We start from the raw sequence: 24,916 nt of genomic DNA on the forward strand, positions 1-24,916 counted from the left end.
GAAAATGGCGCACAGCTGCAGTGCTGTGCGCTACCTTTAGAAGACTGAGGAGTCTTCTGCCGCCGATTCTGGACCTCTGCTTACTTCAGCATCTGCAAGGGGGCCGGCGGCAAGGCTCCGGTGACCATCCAGGCTGTACCTGTGATCGTCCCTCTGGAGCTGATGTCCAGTAGCCAAGAAGCCAATCCATCCTGCACGCAGGTGAGTTCACTTCTTCTCCCCTAAGTCCCTCGTTGCAGTGATCCTGTTGCCAGCAGGACTCACTGTAAAATAAAAAACCTAAGCTAAACTTTTCTAAGCAGCTCTTTAGGAGAGCCACCTAGATTGCACCCTTCTCGGCCGGGCACAAAAATCTAACTGAGGCTTGGAGGAGGGTCATAGGGGGAGGAGCCAGTACACACCACCTGATCGTAAAGCTTTACTTTTTGTGCCCTGTCTCCTGCGGAGCCGCTATTCCCCATGGTCCTTTCAGGAACCCCAGCATCCACTAGGACGATAGAGAAAGAGAAATTTTCTTATTGTCTGTAAAGTAAGCCTCCTCTACCTGCTCAGGTACCTTATGAGTAATGTGTAAAATGTCCCTAATAGCCTCAATCATGAGTTGCATCCCCTTGGCAAGGGAAGTATCACCCCCCTGCATATCCCCATCACCGTACCCTGTATCAGAGTCGGTATCCGTGTCAGCTTGCATTATCTGGGCAAGAGCACGCTTCTTTGGGTATATAATGGGGCTTTAGATGAGGTAGTAGGAGCTGAATACGACAAAACCTCAACAGACCTTCTTAAAACCTGCGTTTCAGTCTCATTTTGAGCAATCCGAGATGAGATCTGGGATATCATGCCCCTAATAGAATCCACCCATGGGGGTTCGGATTCAGAAAGCTGAGAAAGAACCTGGCATTCCTGAGTACATGTAATAGACTCTTCGGGAGAAGATACACTGTGCAGCACAAGATACAGAGTTCTTCAGACATGCTTATGCGAGATATATAAACACACACACACACACACACACACACAGGAAAATGCACACAGTTTTCCCCACAGTACCTTCAGAGAGTCACAGTGTATATGGAGCCAGCCACACAGCGCCCCAGTAGGCAGTTAATACAAGAAAACGTCCGGCGCTGAACTGAATAACCTTAATAGTATTAAACAGCTACGATAACACTCTCCCCCCTGTCTATAACATCCTGGTACCTCAGAGGTATGCTGGAGTTATGTGGAGGGCAGCGCTCCCTGTCAGCATCTCTTCAGTGTGATCTGCAGGGAGAAAATGGTGCTGGTCAGTGCTGGATCCGCTCTGAGAAGCCCCTGTAATGGTGCGTCTTCCCGCTTTCACAGATTATACTGGCCCGAGGTGATTTTGCTGCTAACAGCGGGATTAGCTCCTGTTAGCATATGTGACCAGTGTAGGGTATGTTGCGCTGGCCCAGGACGCCCCTCACAGCACTGTACACCAAGTGCCGCTGAGCCCTCCAGAGCGCAGCCTGTCAGGGCTGCGCTCCTACCCTTGTGCCGGCATTCCCACCGGCGGCCCGCTTCCCGGGTCGCCGGCGTGGCACTCACAACTCTATCTTCTGGCTCTCTTAGGGGGTGGCGGCCATGCTGCGGGAGTGAGCGGTCGCCTCGTGGGCTTGCGATCAGCACCCTCAGGAGGTCAGTGTCCTGTCAGCAGAGATAGAGAACCATTAACTTCTAGAGTTGGTTCCTATTCCTCCCCTATGTCCCACGAAGCAGGGGGGCTGTTGCCAGCAGCCTCCCTGTACCTAACATCTTAAAAAAAAACAATAAAACTAGAAAAACTCCTATGAGCTCTCCTAGCTGTGACCGGCTCCACCGGGCACATTTTCTAAACTGAGTCTGGTAGCAGGGACATAGAGGGATGAGCCAGCCCACACTATTAAACTCTTAAAGTGCCCATGGCTCCCAAGGGACCCGTCTATACACCATGGTACTAAATGTGGACCCCAGCATCCAATAGGACGTAAGAGAAAAATAAAATATAATGAACAGTGATACTGACACTATTAGAGTAATAAGGTCCTTTATGTATCCCGAAAAATTTAACTAATGCAGGGGCAAATGCAGGGTTTCTAGAGGAGGGGTTCCAAATACTTGATTTTACAGCAAGTGTGACCACCTCATGAAGAGAGCAATATTAGCGCTTAACTACAGTCTGTCTTCTAGAAAGTGCACTGTATGTAAACCTGCAGACATAAACAGAACCCGTAATCACGGTAAGATGTTAGATGCGGCAATAGAGCCAAACTGTCTTATCTGAGAATGTGCAACAGCTCCATTTTATCCCTTATGCCGCTTGTTGTGGCCACAGCTCAAGTAAAGTTGTATTTTATACCACTGCTATTTTGGGCATAAGCTGAATTGCTAGTCTGTGTTTTAACATGTTAATGGGCAGTATGAACCGGCAATAGGGTAGCATGCAGGATTCTAAAATATCTTAATGGTGTGGTAGCGCCACAGTAAGTTGATTTGAGAAAGCAGCAATACCTGGGCAAACACTGGACACATTCCAGCTCAGCTGTTTCTGGTAGGTACACAGAAACTGCTGCTAAGTCCATTGGACAAATGTCATGCAAGGCAGAAACAAGACTTCATTCTTACCTGTTTAACAGATGTGCTGCTTTGCGGCTCTGGGGATCCAAAATGCTTCTTGGAATTGGTAAGTGATGGAGAGCACATGGAAGGAGTCTCCATTGCTGTTTTGATCGAAGCTCTCCTGTCAAAAAAAAATAAGAATTTACTCACCGGTAATTCTATTTCTCGTAGTCCGTAGTGGATGCTGGGAACTCCGTAAGGACCATGGGGAATAGCGGGCTCCGAAGGAGGCTGGGCACTCTAGAAAGATTTATGACTACCTGGTGTGCACTGGCTCCTCCCACTATGACCCTCCTCCAAGCCTCAGTTAGGACACTGTGCCCGGACGAGCTGACATAATAAGGAAGGATTTAGAATCCCGGGTAAGACTCTTACCAGCCACACCAATCACACCGTACAACTCGTGATACTATATCCAGTTTGACAGTATGAAAACAACTGAGCCTCTCAACAGATGACTCAACAATAACCCTTTAGTTAACAATAACTATTTACAAGTATTGCAGACAATCCGCACTTGGGATGGGCGCCCAGCATCCACTACGGACTACGAGAAATAGAATTACCGGTGAGTAATTCTTATTTTCTCTGACGTCCTAGTGGATGCTGGGAACTCCGTAAGGACCATGGGGATTATACCAAAGCTCCCAAACGGGCGGGAGAGTGCGGATGACTCTGCAGCACCGAATGAGAGAACTCCAGGTCCTCCTCAGCCAGGGTATCAAATTTGTAGAATTTTGCAAACGTGTTTGCCCCTGACCAAGTAGCTGCTCGGCAAAGTTGTAAAGCTGAGACCCCTCGGGCAGCCGCCCAAGATGAGCCCACCTTCATTGTGGAATGGGCATTTACAGATTTTGGCTGTGGCAGGCCTGCCACAGAATGTGCAAGCTGAATTGTACTACAAATCCAGCGAGCAATAGACTGCTTAGAAGCAGGAGCACCCAGCTTGTTGGGTGCCTACAGGATAAACAGCAAGTCAGATTTTCTGACTCCAGCCGTCCTGGAAACATATATTTTCAGGGCCCTGACAACGTCTAGCAACTTGGAGTCCTCCAAATCCCTAGTAGCCGCAGGCACCACAATAGGCTGGTTCAGGTGAAACGCTGACACCACCTTAGGGAGAAATTGGGGACGAGTCCTCAATTCTGCCCTATCCATATGGAAAATCAGATAAGGGCTTTTACATGATAAAGCCGCCAATTCTGACACTCGCCTGGCTGAAGCCAAGGCCAATAACATGACCACTTTCCATGTGAGATATTTCAGATCCACGGTTTTTAGTGACTCAAACCAATGTGATTTTAAGAAACTCAACATCACGTTGAGATCCCAAGGTGCCACAGGAGGCACAAATGGGGGCTGAATATGCAGCACTCCTTTCACAAACGTCTGAACTTCAGGTACTGAAGCTAGTTCTTTTTGAAAGAAAATCGACAGAGCCGAGATCTGTACTTTAATGGAGCCTAGTTTTAGGCCCATATTCACTCCTGCTTGCAGGAAATGCAGAAAACGACCTAGTTGAAATTCCTCTGTTGGGGCCTTTTCGGCCTCACACCATGCAACATACTTCCGCCATATGCGGTGATAATGATTTGCTGTAACCTCTTTCCTAGCTTTAATAAGCGTAGGAATGACTTCCTCCGGAATGCCCTTTTCCTTCAGGATCCGGCGTTCAACCGCCATGCCGTCAAACGCAGCCGCGGTAAGTCTTGGAACAGACAGGGCCCCTGCTGTAGCAGGTCTTGTCTGAGCGGCAGAGACCACGGGTCCTCTGAGATCATCTCTTGAAGTTCCGGGTACCACGCTCTTCTTGGCCAATCCGGAACCACGAGAATTGTGTTTACACCTCGCTTTCTTATTATTCTCAATACCTTTGGTATGAGAGGTAGAGGAGGGAACACATAAACTGACTGGTACACCCACGGTGTCACTAGAGCGTCCACAGCTATCGCCTGAGGGTCTCTTGACCTGGCGCAATACCTCTCTAGTTTTTTGTTTAGGCGGGACGCCATCATGTCCACCTGTGGACGACCCCACTGATTTACAATCATTTGGAAGACTTCTGGATGAAGTCCCCACTCTCCCGGGTGGAGGTCGTGCCTGCTGAGAAAGTCTGCTTCCCAGTTGTCCACTCCCGGGATGAACACTGCTGACAGTGCTAGTACATGATTTTCCGCCCATCGGAGAATCCTTGTGGCTTCTGCCATTGCCATCCTGCTTCTTGTGCCGCCCTGTCGATTCACATGGGCGACTGCCGTGATGTTGTCTGACTGGATCAGCACCGGCTGGTGTAGGAGCAGGGATTTTGCTTGACTTAGGGCATTGTAAATGGCCCTTAGTTCCAGAATATTTATGTGAAGGGAAGTCTCCTGACTTGACCATAGTCCTTGGAAGTTTCTTCCCTTTGTGACTGCCCCCCAGCCTCGTAGGCTGGCATCCGTGGTCACCAGGACCCAGTCCTGTATGCCGAATCTGCGGCCCTCCAAAAGATGAGCACTCTGCAGCCACCACAGAAGAGACACCCTGGTTCTTGGGGACAGGGTTATCAAGCGATGCATCTGAAGATGCGATCCGGACCACTTGTCCAACAGGTTCCACTGAAAAATCCTGGCATGGAATCTGCCGAATGGAATTGCTTCGTAAGAAGCTACCATCTTTCCCAGGACCCGCGTGCAGTGATGCACCGATACCTGTTTTGGTTTTAGGAGGTCTCTGACTAGAGAAGACAACTCCCTGGCTTTCTCCTCCGGGAGAAACACTTTTTTCTGGACTGTGTCCAGAATCATTCCCAGGAACATTAGACGTGTCGTCGGGACCAGCTGTGACTTTGGGATATTCAGAATCCAGCCGTGCTGGCGCAGCACTTCCTGAGATAGTGCCACTCCCACTAACAACTGTTCCTTGGATCGTGCCTTTATTAGGAGATCGTCCAAGTATGGGATAATTAAAACTCCCTTTTTTCGAAGGAGTATCATCATTTCCGCCATAACCTTGGTAAATACCCTCGGTGCCGTGGAGAGTCCAAACGGCAGAGTCTGGAATTGGTAATGGCAATCCTGTACCACAAATCTGAGGTACTCCTGGTGAGGATGGTAAATGGGGACATGCAGGTAAGCATCCTTGATGTCCAGGGATACCATGTAATCCCCCTCCTCCAGGCTTGCAATAACCGCCCTGAGCGATTCCATCTTGAACTTGAATTTTTTTATGTATGTGTTCAAGGATTTCAAATTTAAAATGGGTCTCACCGAACCGTCCGGTTTCGGCACCACAAATAGTGTGGAATAGTAACCCCGGCCTTGTTGAAGTAGGGGTACCTTGATTATCACCTGCTGGGAATACAGCTTGTGAATCGCAGCTATCACCGCCTCCCTGCCTGAGGGAGCAATCGGCAGGGCAGATTTTAGGAACCGGTGGGGTGGAGTCGCCTCGAATTCCAGCTTGTACCCCTGAGATACTATTTGAAGGATCCAGGGATCCACCTGTGAGCGAGCCCACTGATCGCTGAAATTCATGAGGCGGGCCCCCACCGTACCTGGCTCCGCCTGTGGAGCCCCACCGTCATGCGGCGGACTTGGAAGAGGAAGCGGGGGAGGACTTTTGCTCCTGGGAACCTGCTGTTTGTTGCAGCCTTTTTCCCCTACCTCTAGAGAAAAGACCCTCCTTTTCCCCGCTTGTTTTTCTGGGTCCGAAAGGACTGATAAAATGGCGCCTTCTTAGGCTGTGAGGGGACATGGGGTAAAAATGCTGACTTCCCAGACGTTGCTGTGGAAACTAGGTCGGAGAGACCATCCCCAAATAATTCCTCCCCCTTATAAGGCAAAACTTCCATGTGCCTTTTGGAATCTGCATCTCCAGTCCACTGGCGAGTCCATAAGCATCTCCTAGCAGATGGACAATGCACTTATTTTAGATGCCAGCCGGCAGACTTCCCTCTGTGCATCTCTCATATATAAGACTGAGTCTTTGATATGGTCAATTGTTAGCAGAATCGTGTCTCTGTCTAGTGTGTCAATATTTTCTGACAGTTTTTCCGACCACGCAGCGGCAGCACTGCACATCCATGCTGACGCAATAGCTGGTCTAAGTATAATGCCTGAGTGTGTATATACAGACTTCAGGATCGCCTCCTGCTTTCTATCAGCAGGTTCCTTAAGGGCGGCCGTATCCTGAGACGGTAGTGCCACCTTTTTAGACAAATGTGTGAGCGCTTTATCCACCCTAGGAGGTGTTTCCCAACGTAACCTATCCTCTGGCGGGAAAGGGAACGCCATTAGTACCTTCTTAGGAATTACCAATTTCTTATCAGGGGAAGCCCACGCTTCTTCACACACTTCATTTAATTCATCTGACGGGGGAAAAACTACAGGTAGTTTTTTCTCCCCAAACATAATACCCTTTTTTGTGGTACCTGGATGTAAATCAGAAATATTTAACACCTCTTTCATTGCCTCAATCATGCAGTGAATGGCCTTAATGGGCATTAAATTTGACTCATCGTCGTCGACACTGGTGTCAGTATCCGTGTCGACATCTACTTGTGCCATCTGAGATAGCGGGCGTTTCAGAGCCCCTGATGACTTTTGAGACACCTGGACAGGCACGAGCTGAGAACTCGGCTGTCCCGCAGTCGGCATGTCGTCAAATTTCTTATGTAATGAGTCTATACGTGCACTCATTTCTTTCCATAAGCACATCCACTCAGGTGTCTGCCCCCCAGGGGGTGACATCCCTTCTAAAGGCATCTGCTCCGCCTCCACCTCATTATCCTCATCAAACATGTCGACACAGCCGTACCGACACACTCCACACACACAGGGAATGCTCTATATAGAGGACAGGACCCACAAAAGCCCTTTGGGGGGACAGAGTGAGAGTATGCCAGCACACACCAGAGCGCTATATAAGGCAGGGACTAACTGAGTTATGTCCCTTATAGCTGCTTTTTAATATAACTACATACTGCGCCAAATTAAATGCCCCCCCTCTCTCTTTTTTACCCTTTTCTGTAGAGTAGTCTGCAGGGGGGAGCCAGGGAGCTTCCTTCCAGCGGAACTGTGAGGGAAAATGGCGCCCAGTGTGCTGAGGGAGATAGCTCCGCCCCTTTTCCGCGGCCTATTCTCCCGCTTTTTTATGGAATCTGGCAGGGGTATTTACCTCATATATAGCCCCTGGGGCTATATATTGAGGTATTTTTGCCAGCCAAGGTGTTTTTATTGCTGCCTCAGGGCGCCCCCCCCCCAGCGCCCTGCACCCTCAGTGACCGGAGTGTGAAGTGTGAGAGGAGCAATGGCGCACAGCTGCAGTGCTGTGCGCTACCTTGGTGAAGACTGATGTCTTCATGCCGCCGATTTTCCGGACCATCTTCTTGCTTCTGGCTCTGTAAGGGGGACGGCGGCGCGGCTCCGGGACCGAACATCAAGGCTGGGCCTGCGGTTGATCCCTCTGGAGCTAATGGTGTCCAGTAGCCTAAGAAGCCCAATCCGGCTGCAAGCAGGCGAGTTCGCTTCTTCTCCCCTTAGTCCCTCGCTGCAGTGAGCCTGTTGCCAGCAGGTCTCACTGAAAATAATAAATCTAAGACTATCTTTCTTCTAAGAGCTCAGGAGAGCCCCTAGTGTGCATCCAACCTCGGCCGGGCACAAAATCTAACTGAGGCTTGGAGGAGGGTCATAGTGGGAGGAGCCAGTGCACACCAGGTAGTCCTAAATCTTTCTAGAGTGCCCAGCCTCCTTCGGAGCCCGCTATTCCCATGGTCCTTTCGGAGTTCCCAGCATCCACTAGGACGTTAGAGAAATTTAGAACATGGGGTACGCTAACCAAAGTAAATTTTATAAATCAGTTTGTATATGTACCTTATGTACTAAGATTTAACCCCCTGTGCTGTTATTGCCCCAGATGATGCCCCCCTCCCCTCTGCATTGACATTCTCCCAAATCATACCCCCCCAATATAAGGATATTGCCCCATACCATGCCCCCACTATATGGATACTACAGCATATCATACCCCCTCTATATGGATACACCCCTCTATAGGGAGGGATACTGCTTTATATCATACCTGCTGTATGGAGACTGTTCTATAACATATCCACTCCCCCCCCAACCCACGTATATGTAGTAGTGCCCCTCAGTATTGGTTACTGCTCCATATCACGCCCCCTTCCCCACTGCATTGAGGGGCAGATGTATTAACCTGGAGAAGGCGTAAAGAAGTGATAAACTAGTGATATGTGCAAGGTGATAAAGGCACCAGCCAATCAGCTCCAATATGTAAATTAACAGTTAGTATCTGATTGGCTGGTGTGTTTATCACCTTGCACATATCACTGGTTTACCACTTCCCTATGCCTTCTCCAGGGTAATACATCTACCCCTGATTGACTTACTAATTGATAATGCCACATGACAAGTGTCCTCCCCCCATAGTGAAACTGCCCCATGTTATGCCCAGTGCTGCTACTGACCTAGGTCAGATCGCCGCAGCCCCTCTATAGCGATACTGCCCAATGCCACATGCACCCCTCGTACGGATACAGCAACGCCCATCTCCCTATGGTTCCCTCTAGAAGCTTCATAGAACAGAGGCTTGTATAGCGGACTATTACATCAGTGTGGTCCTACAGAATGGTTCCCGCTCTCTGTGGTTACCTAGCAGCAGACCACCAGTCACCGAACCAGCACCAGCTTCGCCTTCCACTTCTCAGAGATCCGACCAATCCGCGCACAGAAGCCACCGGCGCCAACCGCAATTCTCGCGAGATGAGACACTGTGAGACTGACAGAACGGGGCGATGTTTCAGATACATCACCGTGCTGCTCTGTGACTGTGTATGTGTCTGTCAGCTCAGTTACCTAACCTTAAGTGAGGGTTGGTTAGCATCTACCCTTAAGGTGAGGCTGCTGCTGCTCCAGTTTGTGTCGCTGCCACGTTGCTAACGGGAGTCACTCCAGATGTATATGACTGTGCTTCCTATAACAACAAGGACGTGAGGGGCAGTATACAGTTAGTACCACCGACAGAGGGACGCTAGAATCACAGGGTTGCTATAGAAACTGCACTGCAATGTCCAACTGCAACCATCCCAACACACCCATTCCAGGAGGGCCAAAATTCTCTGGGCAGATGTAGTAAGCCTGGAGATGGGATAAAGAAGTGATAAGTGCAAGGTGATAATGCACCAGCCAATCATTACGGATTTGAAAAATGACAGGAGTTGATTGGCGGTGCATTATCACCTTACACTTATCACTTCTTTCTCTGACGTCCTAGTGGATGCTGGGGACTCCGTAAGGACCATGGGGAATAGCGGCTCCGCAGGAGACTGGGCACAAAAGTAAAAGCTTTAGGACTACCTGGTGTGCACTGGCTCCTCCCCCTATGACCCTCCTCCAAGCCTCAGTTAGATTTTTGTGCCCGAACGAGAAGGGTGCTCACTAGGTGGCTCTCCTGAGCTGCTTAGTAAAAGTTTAAGTATAGGTTTTTCTCTGACGTCCTAGTGGATGCTGGGACTTCCGTAAGGACCATGGGGAATAGCGGCTCCGCAGGAGACTGGGCACAAAAGTAAAAGCTTTAGACTAGCTGGTGTGCACTGGCTCCTCCCCCTATGACCCTCCTCCAAGCCTCAGTTAGATTTTTGTGCCCGAACGAGAAGGGTGCATGCTAGGTGGCTCTCCTGAGCTGCTTAGAAGTAAAAGTTTAAATAGGTTTTTTATTTTCAGTGAGTCCTGCTGGCAACAGGCTCACTGCATCGTGGGACTAAGGGGAGAAGAAGCGAACTCACCTGCGTGCAGAGTGGATTGGGCTTCTTGGCTACTGGACATTAGCTCCAGAGGGACGATCACAGGTTCAGCCTGGATGGGTCCCGGAGCCGCGCCGCCGGCCCCCTTACAGAGCCAGAAGAGCGAAGAGGTCCGGAGAAATCGGCGGCAGAAGACGTTCCTGTCTTCAGATAAGGTAGCGCACAGCACTGCAGCTGTGCGCCATTGCTCTCAGCACACTTCACACTCCGGTCACTGAGGGTGCAGGGCGCTGGGGGGGAGCGCCCTGAGACGCAATAAAACACTATAAAAACCTTATATGGCTAAAGAAATGCATCACATATAGCTCCTGGGCTATATGGATGCATTTAACCCCTGCCAGTTTTCCTAAAAAAAGAGGGAGAAAAGGCCGCCGTGAAGGGGGCGGAGCCTTTCTCCTCAGCACACAAGCGCCATTTTCTTTCACAGCTCCGCTGGAAGGACGGCTCCCTGACTCTCCCCTGCAGTCCTGCTACAAGAATCAGGGTAAAACAAGAGAGGGGGGGCACTATTGGCAGCTAATATAAAACAGCAGCTATAAAGGGAGAAACACTTACATAAGGTTATCCCTGTATATATATAGCGCTCTGGTGTGTGCTGGCAAACTCTCCCTCTGTCTCCCCAAAGGGCTTGTGGGGTCCTGTCCTCCTTCAGAGCATTCCCTGTGTGTGTGCTGGGTGTCGGTACGATTGTGTCGACATGTATGAGGAGGAAAATGATGTGGAAGCAGAGCAATTGCCTGTGTTGGTGATGTCACCCCCTAGGGAGTCGACACCTGACTGGATGGTCGTATTTAAAGAATTACGTGACAATGTCAGCACTTTGCAAAAAACTGTTGACGACATGAGACAGCCGGCAAATCAATTAGTGCCTGTTCAGGCGTCTCAGACACCGTCAGGGGCGCTAAAACGCCCGTTACCTCAGATGGTCGACACAGATCCAGACACGGATACTGAATCCAGTGTCGACGGTGAGGAGACAAACGTAATGTCCAGTAGGGCCACACGTTACATGATCACGGCAATGAAGGAGGCATTGAATATTTCTGACACAACAAGTACCACAAAAAAGGGTATTATGTGGGGTGTGAAAAAACTACCAGTAGTTTTTCCTGAATCAGATGAATTAAATGAGGTGTGTGATAAAGCGTGGTTTTCCCCCGATAAAAAACTGCTGATTTCTAATAAATTATTGGCACTATACCCTTTCCCGCCAGAGGTTAGGGCACGTTGGGAAACACCTCCTAGGGTAGATAAGGCGCTCACACGCTTATCAAAACAAGTGGCGTTACCGTCTCCCGATACGGCCGCCCTTAAGGAACCAGCTGATAGAAGGCTGGAAAATATCCTAAAAGGTATATACACACATACTGGTGTTATACTGCGACCAGCAATCGCCTCAGCCTGGATGTGCAGCGCTGGAGTAGCTTGGTCGGATTCCCTGACTGAAAATATTGATACCCTGGATAGGGACAGTATATTATTAACTATAGAGCATTTAAAGGATGCATTACTATATATGCGAGATGCACAGAGGGATATTTGCACCCTGGCATCTAGAGTGAGTGCGATGTCCATTTCTGCCAGAAGAGCGTTATGGACACGACAGTGGTCAGGTGATGCGGATTCCAAACGACATATGGAAGTATTGCCGTATAAAGGGGAGGAGTTATTTGGGGTCGGTCTATCGGACCTGGTGGCCACGGCAACGGCTGGAAAATCCACCTTTTTACCCCAGGTCACCTCTCAGCAGAAAAAGACACCGTCTTTTCAAACTTAGTCCTTTCGTCCCCATAAGGGCAAGCGGGCAAAAGGCCTCTCATTTCTGCCCCGGGGCAGAGGAAGGGGAAAAAGACTGCACCAGGCAGCCTCTTCCCAGGAGCAGAAGCCCTCCCCCGCTTCTGCCAAGTCTTCAGCATGATGCTGGGGCTCTACAAGCGGACTCAGGCACGGTGGGGGCCGTCTCAAGAATTTCAGCGCGCAGTGGGCTCACTCGCAAGTGGACCCCTGGATCCTGCAGGTAGTATCACAGGGGTACAAATTGGAATTCGAGACGTCTCCCCCTCGCCGGTTCCTGAAGTCTGCTCTACCAACGTCTCCCTCCGACAGGGAGGCGGTAGTGGAAGCTATTCACAAGCTGTATTCCCAGCAGGTGATAATCAAGGTACCCCTCCTACAACAGGGAAAGGGGTATTATTCCACGCTGTTTGTGGTACCGAAGCCGGACGGCTCGGTGAGACCAATTTTAAATCTAAAATCCTTGAACACTTACATAAAAAGGTTCAAATTCAAGATGGAGTCACTCAGAGCAGTGATAGCGAACCTGGAAGAAGGGGACTATATGGTATCTCTAGACATCAAAGATGATTATCTCCATGTCCCAATCTACCCTTCTCATACAAAACTGTCATTATCAGTTTCAGACGCTGCCGTTTGGATTGTCCACGGCACCACGGGTCTTTACCAAGGTAATGGCCGAAATGATGATTCTTCTTCGAAGAAAAGGCGTCTTAATTTCTCTATTGTCCTAGTGGATGCTGGGGTTCCTGAAAGGACCATGGGGAATAGCGGCTCCGCAGGAGACAGGGCACAAAAAGTAAAGCTTTAGGATCAGGTGGTGTGCACTGGCTCCTCCCCCTATGACCCTCCTCCAAGCCAGTTAGATTTTTGTGCCCGGCCGAGAAGGGTGCAATCTAGGTGGCTCTCCTAAAGAGCTGCTTAGGAAAGTTTAGCTTAGGTTTTTTATTTTACAGTGAGTCCTGCTGGCAACAGGATCACTGCAACGAGGGACTTAGGGGAGAAGAAGTGAACTCACCTGCGTGCAGGATGGATTGGCTTCTTGGCTACTGGACATCAGCTCCAGAGGGACGATCACAGGTACAGCCTGGATGGTCACCGGAGCCTTGCCGCCGGCCCCCTTGCAGATGCTGAAGTAAGAAGAGGTCCAGAATCGGCGGCAGAAGACTCCTCAGTCTTCTAAAGGTAGCGCACAGCACTGCAGCTGTGCGCCATTTTCCTCTCAGCACACTTCACACGGCAGTCACTGAGGGTGCAGGGCGCTGGGAGGGGGGCGCCCTGGGAGGCAAATGAATACCTATTTTGGCTAAAAATACCTCACATATAGCCTCCGGAGGCTATATGGAGATATTTAACCCCTGCCAGAATCCGTTAAGAGCGGGAGACGAGGCCGCCGAAAAAGGGGCGGGGCCTATCTCCTCAGCACACAGCGCCATTTTCCCTCACAGAAAGGCTGGAGGGAAGGCTCCCAGGCTCTCCCCTGCACTGCACTACAGAAACAGGGTTAAAACAGAGAGGGGGGGCACTAATTTGGCGATATGTTTATATATATATATTAAGATGCTATAAGGGAAAACACTTATATAAGGTTGTCCCTATATAATTATAGCGTTTTTGGTGTGTGCTGGCAAACTCTCCCTCTGTCTCTCCAAAGGGCTAGTGGGTCCTGTCCTCTATCAGAGCATTCCCTGTGTGTGTGCTGTGTGTCGGTACGTGTGTGTCGACAGGTAGGAGGACGATGTTGGTGAGGAGGCGGAGCAATTGCCTGTAATGGTGATGTCACTCTCTAGGGAGTCGACACCGGAATGGATGGCTTATTTAGGAAATTACGTGATAATGTCAACACGCTGCAAGGTCGGTTGACGACATGAGACGGCCGACAAACAATTAGTACGGTCCAGACGTCTCAAAAACACCGTCAAGGGTTTTAAAACGCCCGTTTACTTTAGTCGGTCGACACAGACACAGACAGGGACACTGAATCCAGTGTCGACGGTGAATAAACAAACGTATTCCTTATTAGGGCCACACGTTAAAGGCAATGAAGGAGGTGTTACGTATTTCTGATACTACAAGTACCACAAAAGAGGGTATTATGTGGGATGTGAAAAAACTACCATAGTTTTTCCTGAATCAGATAAATTAAATAAAGTGTGTGATGATGCGTGGGTTCCCCCCGATAGAAAATTATGGGCGGTATACCCTTTCCCGCCAGAAGTTAGGGCGCGTTGGGAAACACCCTTTAAGGTGGATAAGGCGCTCACACGCTTATCAAAACAAGTGGCGGTACCGTCTATAGATAGGGCCGTCCTCAAGGACCAGCTGACAAGGCTGGAAAATATAATAAAAAGTATATACACACATACTGGTGTTATACTGCGGCCAGCGATCGCCTCAGCCTGGATGTGCAGAGCTAGGGTGGCTTGGTCGGATTCCCTGACTAAAAATATTGATACCCTTGACAGGGACAGTATTTTATTGACTATAGAGCATTTCTATATATGCGAGATGCACAGAGGGATATTTGCACTCTGGCATCATGAATAAACGCGATGTCCATAACTGCCAGAAGATGTTATGGACACGACAGTGGTCAGGTGATGCAGATTCCAAACGGCACAGTATGGCCGTATACAGGAAGAGGACTTGTTTGGGGTCGGTCCATCGGACCTGGTGGTCACGGCAACTGCTGGAAAATCCACCGTTTTTTACCCTAAGTCACATCTCTGCAGAAAAAGACACCGTCTTTTCAGCCTCAGTCCTCTCGTCCCTATAAGATCATATCTGCCCAGGGATAGAGGAAAGGGAAGAAGACTGCAGCAGGCAGCCCATTCCCAGGAACAGAAGCGTTCCACCGCGTCTGACAAGTTCTCAGCATGGCGCTGAGACCGTACAGGACCCCTGGATCCTACAAGTAGTATCCCGGGGGTACAGATGGGAATGTCGAGACGTTTCCCCTTCGCAGGCTCCTGAAGTCTGCTTTACCAAGTCTCCCTCCGACAAGGAGGTAGTATGGGAAAAAATTCACAAGCTGTATTCCCAGCAGGTGATAATTAAATTACCCCTCCTACTACAGAAAAGGGGTATTATTCCACACTATATTGTGGTACTGAAGCCAGAAGGCTAGGTGAGACTTATTCTAAAAATTTGTTTTTGAACACTTACAAAGGTTCAAATTAAGATGAAGTCACTCAGAGCAGTGATAACGAACCAGGAATAAGGGGACTATATAGTGTCCCGGGACATCAGGGATGCTTACCTCTATGTCCCAAATTTGCCCTTCTCACTAAGGGTACCTCAGGTTCGTGGTGCAGAACTGTCACTATCAGTTTCAGACGCTGCCGTTTGGATTGTCCACGGCACCCTGGGGTCTTTACCAAGGTAATGGCCGAATTGATGATTCTTCTTCGAAGAAAAGGCGTCTTAATTATCCCTTACTTGGACGATCTCCTGATAGGGGCATAGTCCAGGGAACAGTTGGAGGTCGGAGTAGCACTATCTCGGATACTGCTACAATCAGCACGGGTGGATTCTAAATATTCCAAAATCGCAGCTGATCCCGACGACACGTCTGCTGTGCCTAGGGATGATTCTGGACACAGTCCAGAAAAAGGTGTTTCTCCCGGAAGAGAAAGCCAGGGAGTTATCCGAGCAAGTCAGGAACCTCCTAAAAACAGTGCATCATTGCACAAGGGTCCTGGTAAAAATGGTGGCTTCCTACGAAGCAATTCCATTCGGCAGATGTCACGTAAGAACTTTTCAGTGGGATCTGCTGGACAAATGGTCCGGATCGCATCTTCAGATGCATCAGCGGATAACCCAATATCCAAGGACAAGGGTGTCTCTCCTGTGGTGGTTATAGAGTGCTCATCTTCTAGAGGGCAGCAGATTCGGCATTCAGGATTGGATGCTGGTAACCACGGAGCCCAGCCTGAGAGGCTGGGGAGCAGTCACACAAGGAAAAAATTTCCAGGGAGTGTGATCAAGTATGGAGACTTTTCTCCACATAAATATACTGGAGCTAAGGGTAAATTTATAATGCTCTAAGCTTAGCAAGACCTCTGCTTCAAGGTCAGCCGGTATTGATCCAGTGGGAAAAACATCACGGCAGTCGCCCACGTAAACAGACAGGGCGACACAAGAAGCAGGAGGGCAATGGCAGAAACTGCAAGGACTTTTCGCTGGGCGGAAAATCATGTGATAACACTGTCAGCAGTTTTTCATCCCGGGAATGGAAACTGGGAAGCAGACTTCCTCAGCACGACCTCCACCCGGGAGAGTGGAAACTTCATTGAGAAGTTTTTTCCACATGATTGTAAACCGTTGGGAAATACCAAAGGTGGACATGATGGCGTCCCGTCTGAACAAAAAACGGGACAGGTATTGCGCCAGGTCAAGAGACCCTCAGGCAATAGATGTGGACGTTCTGGTAACACCGTGGGTGTACCAGTCGGTGTATGTGTTCCCTCCTCTGCTTCTCATACCTAAGGTGCTGAGAATTATAAGACGTAGAGGAGTAAGAACTATACTCATGGCTCCGGATTGGCCAAGAAGGACTTGGTACCCGGAACTTCAAGAGATGCTTACAGAGGTCTTATGGCCTCTGCCGCTAAGAAGGGACTTGCTTCAGCAAGTACCATGTCTGTTCCAAGACTTACCGCAGCTGCGTTTGTCGGCATGGCGATGGAAAGCCGGATCCTAAGGGAAAAAAGGCATTCCGGAAGAGGTCATTCCTACCCTGGTCAAAGCCAGAAAGGAGGTGACCGCACAACATTATCACCACGAGTGGCGAAAATATGTTGCGTGGTGTGAGGCCAGGAAGGCCCCACAAAGAAATTTCAACTCGGTCGTTTCCTGCATTTCCTGCAAACAGGAGTGTCTATGGGCCTCAAATTGGGGTCCATTAAGGTTCAAATTCGGCCCTGTAAATTTTCTTCCAGAAAGAATTGGCTTCAGTTCCTGAAGTCCAGAAGTTTGTCAAGGGAGTATTGCATATACAAACCCCTTTTTTTTGTGCCTCCAGTGGCACTGTGGGATCTCAACGTAGTTCTGGGATTCCTCAAATCACATTGGTTTAAAACCAGTCAAATATGTGGATTTGAAGCATCTCACATAAAAAGTGACCATGCTCTTGGCCCTGGCCTGGACCAGGCGAGTGTCAAATTGGTGGTTTTTTCTCAAAAAAGCCCATATCTGTTTGTCCATTCGGACAGGGCAGAGCTGCGGACTCGTCCCCAGTTCTCTCCCTAAGGTGGTGTCAGTGTTTCACCTGAACCAGCTTATTGTGGTGCCTTGCACCTACTAGGGACTTGGAGGACTCCAAGTTGCTAGGAGTTGTCAGGGCCCTGAAAATATGTTCCAGGACAGCTGGAGTCAGAAAATCTGACTCGCTGTTTATACTGTATGCACCCAACAAGTTGGGTGCGCCTGCTTCTAAGCAGGCGATTGCTCGTTGGATTTGTAACACAATTCAACTTGCACATTCTGAGGCAGGCCTGCCACAGTCTAAATCGGTTAAGGCCCATTCCACAAGGAAGGTGGGCTCATCTTGGGCGGCTGCCCGAGAGGTCTCGGCATTACAACTCTGCCGAGCAGCTACGTGGTCAGGGGAGAACACGTTTGTAAAATTCTACAAATTTGATATCCTGGCAAAAGAGGACCTGGAGTTCTCTCATTCGGTGCTGCAGAGTCATCCGCACTCTCCCGCCCGTTTGGGAGCTTTGGTATAATCCCCATGGTCCTTTCAGGAACCCCAGCATCCACTAGGACGATAGAGAAAATAAGAATTTACTTACCGATAATTCTATTTCTCGGAGTCCGTAGTGGATGCTGGGCGCCCATCCCAAGTGCGGATTATCTGCAATACTTGTACATAGTTACAAAAATCGGGTTATTATTGTTGTGAGCCATCTTTTCAGAGGCTCCGCTGTTATCATACTGTTAACTGGGTTTAGATCACAAGTTGTACGGTGTGATTGGTGTGGCTGGTATGAGTCTTACCCGGGATTCATAATTCCTCCCTTATTGTGTACGCTCGTCCGGGCACAGTACCTAACTGGCTTGGAGGAGGGTCATAGGGGGAGGAGCCAGTGCACACCACCTGATCCTAAAGCTTTACTTTTTGTGCCCTGTCTCCTGCGGAGCCGCTATTCCCCATGGTCCTTTCAGGAACCCCAGCATCCACTACGGACTCCGAGAAATAGAATTATCGGTAAGTAAATTCTTATTTATCCCTTACTTGGACGATCTCCTGATAAGGGCAAGGTCCAGGGAACAGTTAGAGGTCGGAGTAGCACTATCTCAGGTAGTGCTACGTCAGCACGGGTGGATCCTAAATATCCCAAAATCACAGCTGATTCCAACAACACGTCTACTGTTCCTGGGGATGATTCTGGACACAGTCCAGAAAAAGGTGTTTCTCCCGGAGGAGAAGGCCAGGGAGTTATCCGAGCTAGTCAGGAAACTCCTAAAACCAGGCCAAGTGTCAGTGCATCAATGCACGAGAGTCCTGGGAAAAATGGTGGCTTCTTACGAAGCGATTCCATTCGGAAGATTCCATGCAAGAACTTTTCAGTGGGATCTGCTGGACAAATGGTCCGGATCGCATCTTCAGATGCATCAGCGGATAACCCTATCTCCAAGGACAAGGGTGTCTCTCCTGTGGTGGTTACAGAGTGCTCATCTTCTAGAGGGCCGCAGATTCGGCATTCAGGATTGGATGCTGGTGACCACCGATGCCAGCCTGAGAGGCTGGGGAGCAGTCACACAGGGAAGAAATTTCCAGGGCTTGTGGTCAAGCATGGAAACGTCTCTTCACATAAATATCCTGGAACTAAGGGCCATTTACAATGCCCTAAGTCAAGCAAGGCCTCTGCTTCAGGGTCAGTCGGTATTGATCCAATCGGACAACATCACGGCAGTCGCCCACGTCAACAGACAGGGCGGCACAAGAAGCAGGAGGGCAATGGCAGAAGCTGCAAGGATTCTTCGCTGGGCGGAAAATCATGTGGTGGCACTGTCAGCAGTGTTCATTCCGGGAGTGGACAACTGGGAAGCAGACTTCCTCAGCAGACACGACCTCCACCCGGGGGAGTGGGGACTTCACCCAGAAGTCTTTCAAGTGATTGTAAACCGTTGGGAAAAACCAAAGGTGGACATGATGGCGTCCCGTCTCAACAAAAAACTGGACAGATATTGCGCCAGGTCAAGGGACCCTCAGGCAATAGCGGTGGACGCTCTGGTAACACCGTGGGTGTACCAGTCGGTGTATGTGTTCCCTCCTCTGCCTCTCATACCAAAAGTACTGAGAATCATAAGAAGGAGAGGAGTAAAGACTATACTCGTGGCTCCGGATTGGCCAAGAAGAACTTGGTACCCGGAACTGCAAGAGATGCTCACGGAGGACCCGTGGCCTCTACCTCTAAGAAAGGACCTGCTCCAGCAGGGACCTTGTCTGTTCCAAGACTTACCGCGGCTGCGTTTGACGGCATGGCGGTTGAACGCCGGATCCTGATGGAAAAAGGCATTCCAGATGAAGTCATCCCTACCCTGATCAAAGCCAGGAAGGATGTAACCGCGAAACATTATCACCGCATTTGGCGAAAATATGTTGCGTGGTGTGAGGCCAAGAAGGCCCCCACAGAGGAATTTCAACTGGGTCGTTTCCTGCATTTCCTGCAAGCAGGACTGTCTATGGGCCTAAAATTAGGATCCATTAAGGTTCAAATTTCGGCCCTGTCGATCTTCTTCCAGAAAGAACTGGCTTCAGTGCCTGAAGTTCAGACGTTTGTCAAGGGGGTACTGCATATACAGCCTCCTTTTGTGCCACCAGTGGCACCTTGGGATCTCAATGTAGTTTTAGGGTTCCTAAAATCACATTGGTTTGAACCACTCACCACTGTGGAATTAAAATATCTCACATGGAAGGTGGTCATGCTGTTAGCTCTGGCGTCAGCCAGGCGTGTCTCAGAATTGGCGGCTTTGTCATATAAAAGCCCTTACCTAATTTTTCATTCAGACAGGGCAGAATTGAGGACTCGTCCTCAATTTCTCCCTAAGGTGGTTTCAGCGTTTCACATGAACCAACCTATTGTAGTGCCTGCGGCTACTAGGGACTTGGAGGACTCCAAGTTGTTGGACGTAGTCAGGGCCCTGAAAATATATGTTTCCAGGACGGCTGGAGTCAGAAAATCTGACTCGCTGTTTATCCTGTATGCACCCAACAAGCTGGGTGCTCCTGCTTCTAAGCAGACGATTGCTCGTTGGATTTGTAGTACAATTCAGCTTGCACATTCTGTGGCAGGACTGCCACAGCCAAAATCTGTTAAAGCCCATTCCACAAGGAAAGTGGGCTCATCTTGGGCGGCTGCCCGAGGGGTCTCGGCTTTACAACTTTGCCGAGCAGCTACTTGGTCAGGGGCAAACACGTTTGCAAAATTTTACAAATTCGATACCCTGGCTGAGGAGGACCTGGAGTTCTCTCATTCGGTGCTGCAGAGTCATCCGCACTCTCCCGCCCGTTTGGGAGCTTTGGTATAATCCCCATGGTCCTTACGGAAGTCCCAGCATCCACTAGGACGTCAGAGAAAATAAGAATTTACTTACCGATAATTCTATTTCTCATAGTCCGTAGTGGATGCTGGGCGCCCATCCCAAGTGCGGATTGTCTGCAATACTTGTATATAGTTATTGTTACAAAAAAATCGGGTTGTTTATTGTTGTGAGCCATCTTTTCAGAGGCTCCTACGTTTATCATACTGTTAACTGGGTTCAGATCACAGGTTGTACAGTGTGATTGGTGTGGCTGGTATGAGTCTTACCCGGGATTCAAAATCCTTCCTTATTATGTACGCTCGTCCGGGCACAGTATCCTAACTGAGGCTTGGAGGAGGGTCATAGGGGGAGGAGCCAGTGCACACCAGCTAGTCTAAAGCTTTTACTTTTGTGCCCAGTCTCCTGCGGAGCCGCTATTCCCCATGGTCCTTACGGAAGTCCCAGCATCCACTACGGACTATGAGAAATAGAATTATCGGTAAGTAAATTCTTATTTTTATTTTCAGTGAATCCTGCTGGCAACAGGTTCACTGCACCGAGGGACTAAGGGGAGAAGAAGCGAACTCACCTGCGTGCAGAGTGGATTGGGCTTCTTAGGCTACTGGACATTAGCTCCAGAGGGACGATCACAGGCCCAGCCATGGATGGGTCCCAGAGCCGCGCCGCCGTCCCCCTTACAGAGCCAGAAGACTGAAGAGGTCCGGAAAATCGGCGGCAGAAGACGTCCTGTCTTCAATAAGGTAGCGCACAGCACCGCAGCTGTGCGCCATTGCTCTCAGCACACTTCACACTCCGGTCACTGAGGGTGCAGGGCGCTGGGGGGGGGCGCCCTGAGACGCAATAAAAACACCTTATATGGCAAAAAATACATCACATATAGCTCCTGGGCTATATGGGTGCATTTAACCCCTGCCAATTTTTCCTTAAAAAAGCGTGAGAAAGGCCGCCGAGAAGGGGGCGGAGCCTATCTCCTCAGCACACTGGCGCCATTTTTCCTCACAGCTCCGTTGGAGGGAAGCTCCCTGACTCTCCCCTGCAGTCCTGCACTACAGAAACAGGGTAAAACAAGAGAGGGGGGGCACTAATTTGGCAGATAAATCTATACAGCAGCTATATAAGGGAAAAACACTTATATAAGGTTATCCCTGTATATATATAGCGCTCTGGTGTGTGCTGGCAAACTCTCCCTCTGTCTCCCCAAAGGGCTAGTGGGGTCCTGTCCTCTATCAGAGCATTCCCTGTGTGTGTGCTGTGTGTCGGTACGTTGTGTCGACATGTATGAGGAGGAAAATGGTATGGAGGCGGAGCAATTGCCTGTAATAGTGATGTCACCCCCTAGGGAGTCGACACCTGACTGGATGGTCTTATGGAAGGAATTACGTGATAGTGTCAGCACTTTACAAAAGACTGTTGACGACATGAGACAGCCGGCAAATCAGTTATTACCTGTACAGGCGTCTCAAACACCGTCAGGGGCTCTAAAGCGCCCGTTACCTCAGATGGTCGACACAGACCCAGACACGGACACTGACTCCAGTGTCGACGGTGAGGAAACAACCGTATTTTCCAGTAGGGCCACACGTTACATGATCACGGCAATGAAGGAGGTTTTGAACATTTCTGATACTACAAGTACCACAAAAAAGGGTATTATGTGGGGTGTGAAAAAACTACCCGTAGTTTTTCCTGAATCAGATGAATTAAATGAGGTGTGTGATGAAGCGTGGGTTTCCCCCGATAAAAAACTGCTAATTTCTAAAAAATTATTGGCATTATACCCTTTCCCGCCAGAGGTTAGGGCGCGTTGGGAAACACCCCCTAGGGTAGATAAGGCGCTCACACGCTTATCAAAACAAGTGGCGTTACCGTCTCCTGATACGGCCGCCCTCAAGGAACCAGTGATAGGAAGCTGGAAAATATCCTAAAAAGTATATACACACATACTGGTATTATACTGCGACCAGCAATCGCCTCAGCCTGGATGTGCAGTGCTGGGGTGGCTTGGTCGGATTCCCTGACTGAAAATATTGATACCCTGGACAGGGACAGTATATTATTGACTATAGAGCATTTAAAGGATGCATTTCTATATATGCGAGATGCACAGAGGGATATTTGCACTCTGGCATCAAGAGTAAGTGCGCTGTCCATTTCTGCCAGAAGAGGGTTATGGACGCGACAGTGGTCAGGTGATGCGGATTCCAAATGGCATATGGAAGTATTGCCGTATAAAGGGGAGGAGTTATTTGGGGTCGGTCTATCGGACCTGGTGGCCACGGCAACGGCTGGGAAATCCACCTTTTTACCCCAGGTCACCTCTCAGCAGAAAAAGACACCGTCTTTTCAGGCTCAGTCCTTTCGTCCCCCATAAGGGCAAGCGGGCAAAAGGCCACTCATATCTGCCCCGGGGCAGAGGAAGGGGAAAAAGACTGCAGCAGGCAGCCTCTTCCCAGGAACAGAAGCCCTCCCCCGCTTCTGCCAAGTCCTCAGCATGACGCTGGGGCCTTACAGGCGGACTCAGACACGGTGGGGGCCCGTCTAAAGAATTTCAGCGCGCAGTGGGCTCACTCGCAAGTGGACCCCTGGATCCTGCAAGTAGTATCTCAGGGGTACAAATTGGAATTCGAGACGTCTCCCCCTCGCCGGTTCCTGAAGTCTGCTTTACCAACGTCTCCCTCCGACAGGGAGGCGGTATTGGAAGCCATTCACAAGCTGTATTCCCAGCAGGTGATAATCAAGGTACCCCTCCTACAACAGGGAAAGGGGTATTATTCCACGCTGTTTGTGGTACCGAAGCCGGACAGCTCGGTGAGACCTATTTTAAATCTGAAATCCTTGAACACTTACATACAAAGGTTCAAATTCAAGATGGAGTCACTCAGAGCAGTGATAGCGAACCTGGAAGAAGGGGACTATATGGTGTCTCTGGACATCAAGGATGCTTACCTCCATGTCCCAATTTGCCCTTCTCACCAAGGGTACCTCAGGTTTGTGGTACAGAACTGTCACTATCAGTTTCAGACGCTGCCGTTTGGATTGTCCACGGCATCCCGGGTCTTTACCAAGGTAATGGCCGAAATGATGATTCTTCTTCGAAGAAAAGGCGTCTTAATTATCCCTTACTTGGACGATCTCCTGATAAGGGCAAGGTCCAGAGAACAGTTAGAGGTCGGAGTAGCACTATCTCAAGTAGTACTACGACAGCACGGGTGGATTCTAAATATTCCAAAATCGCAGCTGATTCCGACGACGCGTCTGCTATTCCTAGGGATGATTCTGGACACAGTCCAGAAAAAGGTGTTTCTCCCGGAGGAGAAAGCCAGGGAGTTATCCGACCTAGTCAGGAACCTCCTAAAACCAGGCCAAGTGTCAGTGCATCAATGCACAAGGGTCCTGGGAAAAATGGTGGCTTCTTACGAAGCGATTCCATTCGGCAGATTCCACGCAAGAACTTTTCAGTGGGATCTGCTGGACAAATGGTCCGGATCGCATCTTCAAATGCATCAGCGGATAACCTTGTCTCCAAGGACAAGGGTGTCTCTCCTGTGGTGGTTACAGAGTGCTCATCTTCTAGAGGGCCGCAGATTCGGCATTCAGGACTGGGTCCTGGTGACCACGGATGCCAGCCTGAGAGGCTGGGGAGCAGTCACACAGGGAAGAAATTTCCAGGGCTTGTGGTCAAGCATGGAAACGTCACTTCACATAAATATCCTGGAACTAAGGGCCATTTACAACGCCCTAAGTCAGGCAAGGCCTCTGCTTCAGGGTCAGCCGGTGTTGATCCAGTCGGACAACATCACGGCAGTCGCCCACGTAAACAGACAGGGCGGCACAAGAAGCAGGAGGGCAATGACGGAAGTTGCAAGGATTCTTCGCTGGGCGGAAAATCATGTGATAGCACTGTCAGCAGTGTTCATTCCGGGAGTGGACAACTGGGAAGCAGACTTCCTCAGCAGACACGACCTCCACCCGGGGGAGTGGGGACTTCACCCAGAAGTCTTCCACATGATTGTGAACCGTTGGGAAAAACCAAAGGTGGACATGATGGCGTCCCGCCTCAACAAAAAACTGGACAGATATTGCGCCAGGTCAAGGGACCCTCAGGCAATAGCTGTGGACGCTCTGGTAACACCGTGGATGTACCAGTCA

At 49.7% G+C, this 24,916-nt stretch overlaps 1 protein-coding gene and 1 long non-coding RNA gene across 4 annotated transcripts in view; one reads left to right on the forward strand and one right to left on the reverse strand.

The window, feature by feature from the left end:
* SFR1 (SWI5 dependent homologous recombination repair protein 1) overlaps nucleotides 1–9,739 on the reverse strand; it is a 49,884-nt gene extending 40,145 nt beyond the window's left edge. The window contains exons 1-2 of one of the 3 annotated variants that reach the window (XM_063961966.1): nucleotides 9,270–9,720; nucleotides 2,626–2,740 (exon numbers count right to left, since the gene is read on the reverse strand). In XM_063961966.1, the coding sequence (XP_063818036.1) occupies nucleotides 2,626–2,740; nucleotides 9,270–9,427 (273 nt within the window). In that variant the 5' untranslated portion in view covers nucleotides 9,428–9,720. Of the gene's footprint in view, nucleotides 1–2,625; nucleotides 2,741–9,085; nucleotides 9,202–9,269 lie in introns of those variants that run through there. The other 2 variants (XM_063961968.1, XM_063961967.1) reach the window with 2 other exon arrangements.
* The window catches only part of LOC135056599 (uncharacterized), a 112,489-nt gene continuing 96,943 nt past the window's right edge, over nucleotides 9,371–24,916 (forward strand). Inside the window, exon 1 of the long non-coding RNA XR_010244023.1 lies at nucleotides 9,371–9,512. This is a non-coding gene — a long non-coding RNA (uncharacterized LOC135056599). The remainder of the gene's footprint in view (nucleotides 9,513–24,916) is intronic.

The sequence above is a fragment of the Pseudophryne corroboree genome, chromosome 3, assembly GCF_028390025.1.
Source record: "Pseudophryne corroboree isolate aPseCor3 chromosome 3, aPseCor3.hap2, whole genome shotgun sequence".
Lineage (NCBI taxonomy): Eukaryota > Metazoa > Chordata > Amphibia > Anura > Myobatrachidae > Pseudophryne > Pseudophryne corroboree.